Source organism: Coregonus lavaretus (genome assembly GCF_964263955.1).
Source record: "Coregonus lavaretus genome assembly, chromosome: 21".
In the NCBI taxonomy this organism is placed as follows: domain Eukaryota; kingdom Metazoa; phylum Chordata; class Actinopteri; order Salmoniformes; family Salmonidae; genus Coregonus; species Coregonus lavaretus.
This window is the reverse complement of record NC_140008.1, coordinates 41,056,258-41,071,620: the sequence shown is the minus strand read 5'-3', so window position 1 is coordinate 41,071,620 and position 15,363 is coordinate 41,056,258. Positions and strand designations below refer to the sequence as shown.

The 15,363-nt window shown below is 45.3% G+C and overlaps 1 protein-coding gene across 1 annotated transcript in view; it reads left to right on the top strand.

Moving 5' to 3' along the window:
* Positions 1-15,363, top strand: part of LOC311149156 (inactive tyrosine-protein kinase transmembrane receptor ROR1-like) — a gene marked incomplete at its 5' end in the record, with an annotated part of 56,626 nt that overhangs the window by 25,787 nt on the left and 15,476 nt on the right. The window contains 4 exons of the mRNA XM_084186242.1: positions 5,630-5,777; positions 12,177-12,304; positions 13,173-13,309; positions 15,183-15,363. Coding sequence (XP_084042368.1) covers positions 5,630-5,777; positions 12,177-12,304; positions 13,173-13,309; positions 15,183-15,363 — 594 coding nt within the window. The remainder of the gene's footprint in view (positions 1-5,629; positions 5,778-12,176; positions 12,305-13,172; positions 13,310-15,182) is intronic.

Sequence of the window (15,363 nt, the reverse complement as noted above, 5' to 3'; positions counted from 1 at the left end):
GAGAGGAGAGGAGAGGAGAGGAGAGGAGAGGAGAGGAGAGGAGAGGGAAAGATAAGTAATTAGCTAAGCGTTTTTTAATTAGCGAAGCGTTTATGAACTGTAAATGACAATATGAAAAGAGCTGATTTGTCAGTAGATAGGAAGTTTAAGTTTTGATGCTTTGCCTTTGTGGTTTCTCTCTGTCCCATTCTATTACCGCATTAATCTAACTCTCACAAAGAGGGCGTCACGCCTCCGCCCAATACAGTAATCAAAACCAGGGTTAGATACATAGTGTAGATAAGTACAGTGTAGAGTTCATATCCCACATTCTCTCCAGTCTGCTCCTAAATCTCCAACCTGCTGGGAAAAGGATTCCACAGACACACGCCAGGAAACGGGAACTACAGGAGAGGGGAAGAGAGCGAATGGTTGGGAAAGTAGAGAGGGATGACAGGATGGATAACATTCCTGCTTTTGGGAATTTGAGGGATGTTTTATTGGCCCCCAGAGATGCTGAGTAGCCTCTGCTAGCTTTGGAGCACCAAATCCATTAGCCTTGCTCCTCTGTGTTGAGGGTGTAACAGAACATTGACATCTCTATAGAAAGAGACTCCCTGTATTTTAAGTGGAGAACATTTACAAGGCTGTATGCACATTTATATTTTAGTCATTTAGCAGACGCTCTTATCCAGAGCGACTTACAGTTAGTGAGTGCATACATTTTTTCATACTGGCCCCCCGTGGGAAACGAGCCCACAACCCTGGCGTTGCAAGCGCCATGCTCTACCAGCTGAGCTACACGGGGCCAATTGAATGATACAATACAGACATACTCAAAAACATACTCATGCTGGAACGATTCACTGAACAGTACGACAAGTAAAGTCTCTGACTCGTCTGTGAGTCAAACGCCTTTGTTGTCTGAAATGTCAATTCCAATGTCTTCACACACCTTTATCGACTTTCACTTTCGTCCTTTAGACATTGCTTTCCCAGAAAACACACAGATTGGAGTTGACTTAGATGACTGTATGTTTGTCAACAGTCAGAGCCCATAGTCTCTGCTCCCTTGGCCCTCTCCAGTCTCCGAGGTCAAGGCCTTAGCAGCAGTGTGGCTGATGTCTTACCTTTATAGTAAAAACACATTGGGCTTCAGGGAGATCCATCTTCCTAATGTTATCTGGTGTCTCTCCCCCATGGATGACTGGGCACGTAGGGCAGGCAGGCTCACACACGTGCGTACACACACACACACACACACACACACATCAGTGGTCCTGGGGGACCCACGGTAAAACAGCCTCCTTCTTCCTGTCACTGCTTTATGGCTTTACCAGGCCAGACCGAAGGATTCCATTACCAACAGGACCAGTAGAGTGTGTGTATGTGTGTGTGTGTGTGTGTGTGTGTGTGCATGTGTGTGGCAAGGTTATTATAGTTTTGTTGTTTTTATTTTTATTCGTTTTTCAATTTTTACTCGAAATTCAGTTTAGTTTCAGTTCGTTTTCAGACCTGATTTGCTAGTTTTATTTCGTTTTAGTTGTATCAAAATATTTCTATTTCGGTTTTATATTATTTAGTTTCAGTTTTACTGTTAGGGACAGAAAGCATGCGTGGGAGGATAGGAGATATTTGTGTTGTAAAGTTTTTTTGTGTCACCTCCTGCAATGGGGGGCAGTAATATGAAAGGTGATGGGTCAGGTTAGGTTAGGTTGAACTATTCCCCAGGTCGTTGCTGTAAATGAAAATGTGTTCTCAGTCAACTTACCCAGTAAAATAAATATTTTTAAAATGTATATAAAGTAAATCTTGGATTTAAAATGAATACCGCCGAAACTCTCTCACCCATGTTTACACCAACCCAATGCTTTTTAACTTGGCTGAGGCTACTGATCCGTAGGTAACCGCCCCATCCCACCCCATCCCGCCCCCATAGATCACTTTTCCCCAGAGCTGAAGATCCAAATCATGTTCTGCGCATGTGTTTCTTTACCTATACTTTACGCACACATTTTTGTGGTCACCCTCCCTTCACATTTTTCTCTGTCAATCGTCAATTATAATTCTTCAAGTTTTACTAGTGAAACGTCCATGCGGCATCTGCATACCAACCATTTGATCTCAATCAATTTCGTGGGGATATGCATTTAGATTAGATCTTCTTGAGTTATACAGTGTTGTTTCTGAAGTAGCCTAAAGTGTTGTTTTGTATTATGTACAGTGAGCACATTTTAGAGCAGATGGTGTTAACAAACTGTAGCATAGCCTACCTGTGTTTAGTTTCAATCAAATCACATATTTTGCCTAGTGGCGCTCACTGTTTAGTTTTTGCCACATGAGAGAAAAATGTGACCATTCACACAATCATCCTGAAATCTCATAAGAAATGAGGTGGGGACTTTTGTCTTACAGTAACGTTATATATGCTATTAGATTCTGTTCTGTTATGCAGTATATCATTTTGTGATTTTGCAGACATTGATTCAGGTTTGATCTAACTTTTTGAAACAAGCACCATTCCCCAGAGCAGTGGCGGCTCCTGAAAAAATTCTCAGGGGGGGCAATTTTTCTGATGATTTAGGTGACCTACACACATTTTAAAAAAGATATGTCCAGCAACAACATGAAGACAGGGGCAGCATATAAGTCAATACCAGAAGCATTTATTGACTGATCTCAAAAGTGTTGGCTTACCAGGGTTGGTGGAGCCCTCAGTTTCATCTTTGCCTCGCAAAGCTAACTCAAACACTCCGCAAAACTTCACACACTGGATTAGCCGGCTGAGGATGTGGCGGTTCTTGCTAATGTCGTAGTAAATATATTTGTTATAGTGAATATGGAATATGATATGTTGAGTAAAATGTTGTGCTAAGATCTATTTAGGTCAGGAGCTGGTTATAAGTTCTGTTCCTATCCAATAACAATGGACAAAAGGGTCCTATCTTGTCAGCCTTGTCAGTTTCAGTTCTCCAGTAAACTTGTGATTATCAACACTAACCTCATCATTGTGGCGGCGGACAGCTAGCCTGTATCCCTCATCCAGTTGAGTGGGAATGTTCACTCTCCCCAAAGCAGACAATCTCAAACAGCTATCCATGTGGGTCTTTGACAGCTCATGTTTCTTAATCTTTCCTGAAAGATGGTGCATGTCCGTTACACACCAGTCGCTGTCCAAGCGGTGCTGTCTGCCGTGCCGCCTTCAGGGTGAAAGAGTAAGCAGGGGGTAGCAGAAGACTGCATTAGCTACATCGCAGCCTGCTAGCCAGGTTTTTCGTTCGTACCAATTTTTGGAAAATCCTCGGGTGTAGGACTTCCCCCCTTTAGTAGAAACCTGTTGAATTATTAAATTTGGTCTGGGAGGTCCTAATTGTTTCGTTGCCAATTTATCTTCATTTGTTCGCCGACAAAAAGGAACTTCTTTCAAAGACATAATCGAGTTGCACTGAAGCCTAGCCATTTTGACAGTAATAGTGAATTGATTGACGCTGCTACCCGCTCTTTTCTTAGTTACGTTCATGGTTATGTTACGTATGACGAAAGCGCGTAAGTGCAAGCCCTCAGAAACCCATAGAGATTGTATTGAAAGCTCTGATATTTGAAAAAAATAGATTTTACATGGGAGTCTATGACAGACTTCTGGGCGATTTTCAACCTGACTGAAATCGCCCCAAAAGGGGGGGGGGGGGCATTTGAAGCACGACTTTAGCCTGATTGGACATTTAGTGGCACTGTGGCAGATCAGACGTCTAGATTACAACACTGATAACTACTGTTGCCGTGATATAATTGATTAGAAAAAAAATCCCTTCCTTTTCCCGTTTGGCAGTGCGTCGCCCATATCGCCCTATTGAACACACCGCCCCTGCCCCAGAGTATCCTGACCAATTCTTTGTGTGTTGTTTTACGCTGATCTTAACTTTTTTGTACATAATATTTCCGCCATCATTTCCTACGACAGAAAACAGCTTCTGGACTTCAGAACAGCGATCACTAACCTCGATGTCACGCCCTGGCTCTGGGGACGCTTGTATGTTGAGCCAGGGTGTGAGTGTTCTTTGTTTATTCTAGTTCATGTATATCTATGTTGGCCAGAGTGGTTCTCAATCAGAGGCAACGAGTGTCAGCTGTTGCTGGTTGTCTCTGATTGGGAACCATATTTAGACAGGCTGTTTTCCCACAGTGTTTGTGGGATCTTGTTCCTGTGTAGGTTTGTGTTTTGCACCTTTGGACGTCACGTATCGATTTGTTGTTTTGTTCGTGTAATCATTTAATAAATAAGTATGTTCACCTTCCACGCTGCGCCTTGGTCCTCCTCCTTCAGCGAACGTGACAGAAGATCCCACCAACACTGGACCAAGCAGCGTGTCCAGGAGCCAACGCCAGAGGTATCGCTAAAGGACATCAACCTCGACTGGGTCAAGCCGCGGGAGGAGGAGAGAGGCTGGACTTGGAAGCAGAGGAACGAAAGTCTGCGAGAGCTATGGAGGCCTGGCCCACGGGGAGGAGAGACCCCCAGACATTTTTTGGGGGGGGGCTCACGCCGTGGACGACGGGGCAGCAGGAGGCCGCGATAGAGCGGTCCAGCGGGTTTGCAGAGGAGGCCGCCAGGTTAAGGGGGCCACTGGTCACAGAGGGGAGGGAAAGTGTAGAGGCACGGCGAGAGGTACTGGGGTGTGTTACCAGTCCGGTCCGGCCCGTTCCTGATCCCCGCGTAGGGCCAGTTGTGTGTCCCCAGTACGGTCCGGCCTGTTCCTGTTCCTCGCATCGAGCCTGTGGTGCGCGTCGTCAGCCCGGCCCGGCCTGTTCCTGCTCCACGCACCAAGCCTATGGTGCGCATCGTCAGCCCGGTTCGGCCCATTCCTGCTCCCCGCACCAAGCCAGTGGTGCGCGTCGTCAGCCCGGTTCGGCCCATTCCTGCTCCCCGCACCAAGCCAGTGGTGCGCGTCGTCAGCCCGGTCCGGCCCGTTCCTGCTCCCCGCACCAAGTCGGTGGTGCGCGTCGCCAGCCCGGTCCGGTCTGTTCCTGCTCCCCACACCAAGCCAGTGGTGTGCGTCGTCAGCCCGGCACAGCCCGTGCCTGTTCCACCGGTGCCTGGTCCGGCACCGGTCAGCTGCTCCACGCCGGAGCTAGAGCAATCCGCTCCACCGGTGTTCAGTCCAGCTCCGGCCAGCAGGGCCAGACCGGACCAGGGGTACTTTGGGGGGTTAGAGAGGGAGTGGGAATCATGCCCGGAGCCGGATCCGCCGCCAAGGCAGAGTGCCCACCCGGTCCCTCCCCTGTGGTATTTGGTTGGCGCGGTCGGAGTCCGCGCATTTGGGGGGGGTACTGTCACGCCCTGGCTCTGGGGACGCTTGTATGTTGAGCCAGGGTGTGAGTGTTCTTTGTTTATTCTAGTTCATGTATATCTATGTTGGCCAGAGTGGTTCTCAATCAGAGGCAACGAGTGTCAGCTGTTGCTGGTTGTCTCTGATTGGGAACCATATTTAGACAGGCTGTTTTGCCACAGTGTTTGTGGGATCTTGTTCCTGTGTAGGTTTGTGTTTTGCACCTTTGGACGTCACGTATCGATTTGTTGTTTTGTTCGTGTAATCATTTAATAAATAAGTATGTTCACCTTCCACGCTGCGCCTTGGTCCTCCTCCTTCAGCGAACGTGACACTCGATTTGGATGAAGATTTCTACTTCAACGAGTCAGCAGCTGTGGATGTACTGCTCATTCCGGACAAGGCCCTAATCCCCAGGACTCGAAAGAGGAAGAGACGGCGCCAGAGGGGCAAACGAGCCAACGTCAGCGAGTAAATAAACCTCCGCTACCCTCCATTTTATTGGTGAACGTACAATCACTAGAGAACAAACTGGATGAGCTCCGTTCGAGACTATCCTATCAACAGGACCTGAAGAACTGTAATATCCTATGTTAATCAAAGTCGTGGCTGAACAAGGACATGGATAATACATATCTAGCTGGTTTTTCTATGCATCATCAAGACCAAACGGCAGCTTCGGGTAAGGTTAAGGGGGAGGTGTGTGTCTCTTTGTTAACAACAGCTGGTGTGCGATCTCTAATGTTAAGGAAGTCTTGAGGTTTTGCTCGCCTGAGTAAGAATACCTCATGATAAGCTGCAGACCATACTATTTACCAAGAGTTTTCATCTATATATATTGTTCGTAGCTGTCTATTTACCACCACAAACCGACACTGGCACTAAGACCACATTCAACAAGCTGTATAGGGCCATAAGCGAACAAGAAAATGCACATCGACAGGTGGCGCTCCTAATGGCCAGTGATTTTAATGCAGGGAAACTGCATTCTCCTGATTCCTGCTTACAAGCAAAAACTCAAACAGGATGTACCAGTGACACGCTCAATACAGAAGTGGTGCGATGAAGCGGATGCTAAGATACAAGACTGTTTTGCTAGCACAGACTGGAATATGTTCCGGGATTCATCTGATAATATTGTGGAGTTTACCACATTAGTCACCGGCTTCAGTAGTAAGTTTCATCAACGACATCGTCCCCACAGTGACCATATATACATATCCAAACCAGAAGTCATGGATTATAGGCAACAGCCGCACTGAGCTAAAGGCCAGAGCTGCCACTTTCAAGGAGCGGGACACTAAACCAGACGCATATAAGAAATCCAGCTACGACCGCCGACGAGCCATCAAACAGTCAAAACTTAAATACGTTGGATGTGGCAGGGCTTGCAAACTATCATGGATTGCAAAGGGAAACCCAGCCGCGAAATGACCAGTGACGCGAGCCTACCAGATGAGCTAAATTCCTTCAATGCTCGCTTCGAGGCAAGCACCACTGAACCATGCATGAGAGCACCAGCTGTTCCGGACAATTGTGTGATCTCGCTCTCTGTAGCCGATGTGAGTAAGACCCCTCAGGGGTGCGTGCTTAGTCCCCTCCTGTACTCCCTTTTCACCCACGACTGCGTGGACGCACATGACTCCAACACCATCATTACGTTTGCTGACGACACGACGGTGGTTGGCCTCATCACCAACGATGATGAGACAGCCTATAGGGAGGAGATCAGTGACCTGGCAGTGTGGTGACAGGACAACAACCTCTCCCTCAACGTCAGCAAGACAAAGGAGCTGATCGTGGACTACAGGAAACAGAGGGGCTGAGTATGCCCCCATCCACATCAACAGAGCTGTAGTGGAGCGGTTCAAAACCTTCAGGTTCCTTGGCGTCCACATCACTAAGGAATTAACATGGTCCACACACACCAACACAGTCATAAAGAAGGCACGACAGCGCCTCTTACCCCTCAGGAGGCTGAAAAGATTTGGCATGGGCCCTCAGATCCTCAAAAAGTTATATAGCTGCACCATTGCGAGCATCTTGACTGGCTGCATCACCACTTGGTATGACAACTGCTTGGTAGCTGAACACAAGGCGCTACAGAAGGTAGTTGGGGCCGAACTCGCTGCCATCCAGGCGGTGTCAGAGGAAGCCACCCAAGTCATAGACTGTTTTCTCTGCTATCGGACGGCACGTGGTACTGATGCAGAAAGTGTGGAACCAACAGGACCCTGAACAGCTTCTACCACCAAGCCATAAGACTGCTAAATAGTTAGTTAAATAATTAACCAATCGCTACTATCTGCACTGAACGGCCCGTAAGTAAGCATTTCACTGTTAGTCTACACCTGTTGTTTGAAGCATGTGACAAATAAAATGTGATTTGATTTGATTATCCTGTTCTCTATGAGCAGAGAGTGTGCGTAGAGAATCCCGCACATGCGCAGAAGCTTCGGGACCTTTAGCTGTCGGGACGAGGGGTCCAGAAAAGCTGAATCCTCAGCCTCTCCGTTTGAACTTTAGTAGTACACGTAAGAAGATTCAAGTTAGCTACCTAACCATTTTCCCCCTGTTAGCTAGTGATAGTGATGCACAAGCTAGACCTATTTGAAACATCGGCATCTCCTGGAAACATTTACCCGCCAGATTCAGTATCTTGAAAACACCATTGAAACCCCTATTAGATTTTTGGCAAAAGTTTAGAAAAAAACTAAAACTGATAATAGTTTCAGTATAGTTTTAGTTTTTAAAAAGGTTAACGTTAATTATTTCATTTCAGTTTACTAGATCGTTTTTTCGTTTTTGTTTTTTTTGTTTACTATAATAACCTTGGTGTGTGGCGTACGTGCATGTGTGTGTAAGCAAGAAAGTAAAACGTGTGAGTGAACCAATGTTTGCTTTTGTTTCTGTGTGTTTTCTATGTATGTGGGTGTTCATGTCAAGTCTCTCTCTCTCTCTCTCTCTCTCTCTCTCTCTCTCTCTCTCTCTCTCTCTCTCTCTCTCTCTCTCTCTCTCTGTCTGTCTGTCTGTCTCTCTCTCTCTCTCTCTCTCTCTCTCTCTCTCTCTCTCTCTCTCTCTCAGACAGAACCCATGATGTAAGTGTAGCCTAGGCAAACACAGTCAGTTTAACGGAAAAGCCTTTCCTGTAATTAGCCATTATAAACTACTACTGCAGATGTGCCCCCTTCACAGTGTGGTGTTAGTTTGGATGTTCATAAAGGCCTGAACATCCACACTGTTTATCCAAATAGCAACCACACTCACTGGGACTAGGTTCCTTCCCAGCCTGTGATGGACTCAGCCTCCCACCATGCAAACACAGGATACGTTCCAAATAGCACCCTATTCTCTATATAGTGCACTACTTTTGACTAGAGCCTATAGGGAATAGTGTGCCATTTGGGATGCCACACAGACTGCAACCGCCTTCAGAGAAAAGCGGATGATGGGGGTTAGTGGACTTTAGAAGGGACGATTTCTACCTAGCATTTTTGTTTGAATGATTTGGACAGGGCTTTTTAACCTAAAGCCTTTTGGAGCTGAGTTGCTGGGCGAGGGATGTTGGTTGAGGTCTCCAGGGTTGTAATTTGTCGCTGGGTCAGGATATAGAGCAGGACTCGGAGGGAGCAGGGTTGTGTACTCTTCCTTGTCATTTAGCCATCTCTCTGTCCCCGGCGACACACACACACACACCACGGCTCTGGATACACTCCCGACGACACCTCGAACCTCAGCCAAAGAATTCCTCTCTTTCTCTCTGTCTCTCTCTCTCTTTCTCTCTATCATTCTCTCTCTCTTGCACGCTCCCCCTCTTGCTGAGTGTTTGTGTGTGTGTGTGTTCATGTGTGTGTGTGTGTGTGTGTGTGTGTGTAAAAGAGAGAGCATGCGTCTGTGTCAATTTCTGGATAGCCCATTCAATAAATTGGGGGGGGGGGGGGGTTAAAGGTCAGGGTAGAGAGGTGACCTTGGCCTCTGAGACACTTAACACTCTCCTCAGAGAGTGACCCCTTGACCCCTGACTCACACCCCGCCGCGCTCGGCCACTCACCCCAGCCCAGACACCGATAGAGTTACCCTTAGATGTTCTCTGTTTTTTTGTGTGTGTGTGTGTGTGTGTGTATATGTGTGTGTGTGTGTGTGTGTGTGTGCTCGTGCGTATGCATATGTGTGTGTGTGTGATTCTGGAATTTAATGAGTAAGCATTAGGACATCTGCCACACTCAGCCATAATAATCCAGGGTGGTTAATGTGGTTTGAAGCAGGAGGATGTAGAGAGGGAGCTTATTGTGACAATATGATAATAGTTATGGCTGCCTCATGATGTCATATGCCCTTATGTGGTCTCCACCTGGCTTGGCTTCAGTCACATGGCTAAATGAGCTCAAAGTGTGAAAATGACCTTGTTTCTGTGAATAGTGTGTGTGTCAGAGTGCATCTGTGAAAGTTAATGTCCAAGTAGGCCTTAGCACTTTCATTGTTTCCATCAGTGTCCACACACATTGGCCACACTCACAAAGATAGGACACTCTCTCTCACACACACACACACACACACACACACACACACACACACATGCTTGTTATAGATTCTCCACTCTTCATGTGTTTCGTATTAAAGTCCATGATGACATCCTTCTCCCATAAACAGGAATAAAGTCCAACGGCCAACTCTTTAAATCTTTATACAGTTCACATCTCTTCTCTGGGAAGGACTGAGACATCAAGCTCTTTCAGCTGACACTGGAAACTCAGATAAATGTTGTTAGAGGAGGACTGAAACTCTACTCTCGGTTCCACTTAGAGCTGGCACAATTACTGTATTACCATGTAACCGAAGTTTATGGATAAAGAACGTCATTAAATTAATTTTGTGTGTGTGTGTGTGTGTGTGTGGAACGAACAGCTGACTGTAGACGGGACAGCCGGGGATTCATGCGGTTGAGTCCGTTTCTGCGGTAACATGGACTCTTAACAGCAAACTTTCTTGCTCCTTGCTGAAACAAGCAAGGTGTTGTAGCAAACAAGTCTGCAGTTGCCTAGGCAATGCCCCCCATCCCTGCAACAGCAGCACACATATAAATAGGAAGAATAGAACAGGCTTGGAACCTCTAACCCTGGCAATTTGACTGGTAAACGCATGGGTATGCTGGCAATGACTGCCTGGTATTGTGATGCAGTAACGTAGAATGTTCATTCAAATGATGTTAACTGATGTGGTTCAAGCAATGAATATACATATTTTTAATGCCAGTTGAGTTTAATAAAAAAATCACAGCACATATTGATCGGTACACTTCCTGCTTTTACTCTAGATTGCTAATAACAAAGGTTGGGAAGCTTTTCGAAAATAAACAGATTCATGGGACCAGTGCCGTTGCTAACTAGCATAGCTGGTCCCATTGTTGCAAAGAGTTATGGGATATTAGAATCCTCTTGTCTTAAAGCCAGACTCAGTAAGTCCCAAATTAAATGTTACTTTTTTTTCTGGTTTAATATATCTCGAAAGGAATAGATGAAAGGTGAATTTGCCATTTGGATCAAATGCCACTTCAAAGTGATACAAATGACGGTTTTACGAAATATAAGTACAGCAGCTTTGTTTACAAATTGCAGGTCAGATTTCTCCTGGTAATTATGACGCATAATTTATCTCGTGCACATTCTATCTGTCCTTCTCCATCCACGACTACAGCAACACATCAACAATCCATACAGTATCTAGCTATATCCTTCTCAATACGAGACTCATAAATGAGAGTTGAGTGATACAGAATAAACATGTAATTTAGCTGACAAATGCATGTCGTAACGGGTAATAATATTGGCTCCTGGCTGTCAGTCCGTCTGTGCGTCTGCCTGTCTGTGCGACAGCTGAAAATAGGCCTACAGTGGAGCGCAGATTTGAAAACACTAGTGGGTCTGTCGTTACAAAGTTGGTTTGATGTTGCTAGCTTGAGCTTCTGAATGAAAACTGCAATTGTGAGCGATTTTCATTCAGCAAGGGATTGAGAATATTTTCCTAGTGCAACACTTGCTTGTTGGACAATATTTCAGACTTCTCATCATGACCAGTGCCAGCAGCATGCTGGACACTATGTATAATACTCACGAAAGCCAGCTCTGTCTACTGGTGACGCAAGCTAGCTAGCTAGCTAATTTAGCTGGCTAGCAAACAGATAGATCCACACATGATTGCTTGCAAATGTGCATAGACTACCGGTGGGTGATTGATTAGCCTACAGCCAAATAAACGTTAATGCGCTTGCAAACTTTGCTGGAGTTGCTAGCTGGCTAATTGTTTTCCTCTTGCAACCTTTTGATAGCAAATGTATTCAACCCTATAGTTGAGGGTGAACTTTGTCAGACAAGTGTATGCACTGCAAGAGATCAAGCAGATAACGGGGCGGCAGGTAGCTTAGTGGTTAAGAGCGTTGTGCCAGTAACCGAAAGGTCTCTGGTTCTAATCCCCGAGCCGACTAGGTGAAAAATCTGTCGATGTGCCCTTGAGCAAGGTACTTAACCCTAATTGCTCCTGTAAGTCGCTCTGGATAAGAGCGTCTGCTAAATGACAAAAATGTAAATAACGGCGCTACCGTTGCGCCGCAGTAGGCAGCCTATATTGTTGAACTTGTCTATGTAGAATTAACGGCTATTACGGTGACCATGGTCATTTGGCTGGTCAATTACAGCCATCCAAAATCCCATGACCGTCACAGCCCAAATTCCACTGTGGAGAGAGACAAATGTTTGTGCCACCATGCTTATGAAGTGTAATGTATGCTATGCTGACCTCTAGTGGCCATACTGTGAACTGTAATGTATATTAATTCTCACTCCCTCTATCTATTTCTCTCTCTCTCTCTAACAGGGATGATTTTGATGAGGAGGGGTTCTGCCAGCCGTACAGGGGCGTAGCTTGTTCTCGCTTCATAGGAAATCGCAGCATCTTCGTTGACTCGCTGCAGATGCAGGGCGAGATTGAGACCCAGATCACAGGTACGCTATCTGCCTCCCTGTGTGTGTGTGTGTTTTCCGTATCCGTCTGTCCCATATGGGTGTATTGTGAAATCAGTGTACAGGGATAAGGGTCATGGTCCAGATTTGGTCCTTCATGTAAACCAACCAGACACTCATCATTTCAAGCTCCAATCTGACCCAGGTTGAGTCTGTAGCTTGTCATTGCTGTCAGTGTCAGTTAGGATAATGAGAGGATATCTGATAGGATAAGAGGGAGTTCAGGATGCTAACATCATAGTATGGTGCGCACATGGTCTACGCTTTGTGTCTGTGTATCCAAGTATAGTTTAACAGATGTGTCTGAACATCGCTGTGTGTGTGTGTGTGTGTGTGTGTGAGAGAGATTGAGAGAGAGAGAGCATTCATATGTCTTTATCTGGCACTGCTTATTTTCCTGGAGACATTATATGTCTGGTCATAGTTGAGTGTGTTGGAGCTGCCTTCCACTGCCTGTCTGTGGTTGTCAGTCCCAACCCAGAAACCCAGAGACTATGTGGAGCATGTAGCTGCTATACTTTCCCTATAAACCACCGTCTCTAAAGGCCCTGTAATACTGACAGACAGGCTGCTGACCTAAAAGTGATTGCACTCTAGAGCAAATATACACACTACAGGACCAGACATGAACTATGAGTGATTTGTGTCTAACTGGACAAGAAAATGTTCCCCAAAAGTTTTGACGTATTCAATCCCCCAAAGGTTATGACTGTCCTATATGACACTTGATCTTGATCACATTTGATCTTCATGGATAAATAAAAGTCAAATAAATGTGCTATAGTTGTAGTATGTAGAGCTAAACTTCAGACTTCTTATATACATACACATAACCATTTTTCCCACCCAGCCGCCTTCACTATGATCGGAACGTCCAACCACCTGTCGGACCGCTGCTCCAAGTTCGCCATCCCGTCTCTGTGCCACTTTGCCTTTCCTACATGTGACCGCAGCTCTGGGGTAGACAAGCCCAGGGACCTGTGTAAGGTAATTGTCTATGTAGCTACAGTTGAAGTCGGAAGTTAACATACACTTAGGTTGGAGTCATTAAAACTTGTTTTTCAACGACTCCACAAATTTCTTGTTAACAAACTATAGTTTTGGCAAGTCGGTTAGGACATCTACTTTGTGCATGACACAAGTAATTTTTCCAACAATTGTTTACAGACAGATTCATTCACTGTATCACAATTCCAGTGGGTCAGAAGTTTACATACACAAAGTTGACTGTACCTTTAAACAGCTTGGAAAATTCCAGAAAAGGATGTCATGGCTTTAGAAGCTTCTGTTAGGCTAATTGACATCATTTAAGTCAATTGGAGGTGTACCTGTGGATGTATTTCAAGGCCTACCTTCAACCTCAGTACCTCTTTGCTTGACATCATGTGAAAATCAAAAGAAATCAGCCAAGATCTCAGAAAAAGAATTGTAGACCTCCACAAGTCTGGTTCATCCTTGGGAGCAATTTCCAAACGCCTGAAGGTACCACGTTCATCTGTACAAACAATAGTACGCAAGTATAAACACCATGGGACCACGCAGCCATCATACCGCTCAGGAAGGAGACACATTCTGTCTCCTAGAGATGAACGTACTTTGGTGCTAAAAGTGCAAATCAATCCCAGAACAACAGCAAAGGACCTTGTGAAGATGCTGGAGGAAACAGGAACAAAAGTATCTATATCCACAGTAAAACAAGTCCTATATCGACATAACCTGAATGGCCGCTCAGCAAGGAAGTAGCACCTGCTCCAAAACCGCCATAAAAAAGCCAGACTACGGTTTGCAACTGCACATGGGGACAAATATCGTACTTTTTGGAGAAATGTCTTCTGGTCTGATGAAACAAAAATAGAACTGTTTGGCCATAATGACCATTGTTATGTTTGGAGGAAAAAGGGGGTGCTTGCTAGCCAAAGAACACCATCCCAGCCGTGAAGCACGGGGGTGGCAGCATCATGCTGTGGGGGTGCTTTGCTGCAGGAGGGACTGGTGCACTTCACAAAATAGATGGCATCATGAGGAAGGAAAATTATGTGGATATATTGAAGCAACATCTCAAGACATCAGTCAGGAAGTTAAAGCTTGGTCGCAAATGGGTCTTCCAAATGGACAATGACCCCATGCATACTTCCAAAGTTGTGACAAAATGGCTTAAGGACAACAAAGTCAAGGTAATGGAGTGGCCATCACAAAGCCCTGACCTCAATCCTATAGAAAATTTGTGGGCAGAACTGAAAAAGCGTGTGCGAGCAAGGAGGCCTACAAACCTGACTCAGTTACACCAGCTCTGTCAGGAAGAATGGGCCAAAATTCACCCAACTTATTGTGGGAAGCTTGTGGAAGGCTACCCGAAACGTTTGACCCAAGTTAAACAATTTAAAAGCAATGCTACCAAATACTAATTGAGTGTATGTAAACTTCTGACCCACTGGGAATGTGATGAAATAAATAAAAGCTTAAATAAATCATACTCTCTATTATTATTCTGACATTTCACATTCTTCAAATAAAGTGGTGATCCTAACTGACCTAAAACAGGGAATTTTTACTAGGATTAAATGTCAGGAATTGTGAAAAACTGAGTTTAAATGTATTTGGATAAGGTGTATGTAAACTTCAACTGTATGTCACACTGACTGGTGACATTTTTCAAAACTACAGCTAAAGCTAGATATATTTAGGTTTGCTATCATTGACAGTAGATATAATATAACATTTATTAAATGAGAAATAGCGCTAGCTAGTTTAGTAGTAGTAGTCACGTTCTGGAGTAGCCTAGCATGTGTTACAATGTTGTGTTGCTTGTACTGGATTCTCTCTATCACTCTCAACCCTCTCCTCTCTCCCTGTTTGTAAGGATGAATGTGAGATCCTGGAGAATGACCTGTGTAAGACAGAGTACATCATAGCCCGTTCCAACCCCATCATACTGAAGAGACTGAAGCTGCCTAACTGTGATGACCTGGCAGCACACGACAGCCCTGAGGCTGCTATCTGTATGAGGATTGGAATCCCCATGGCTGAGCCCATCAACAAGA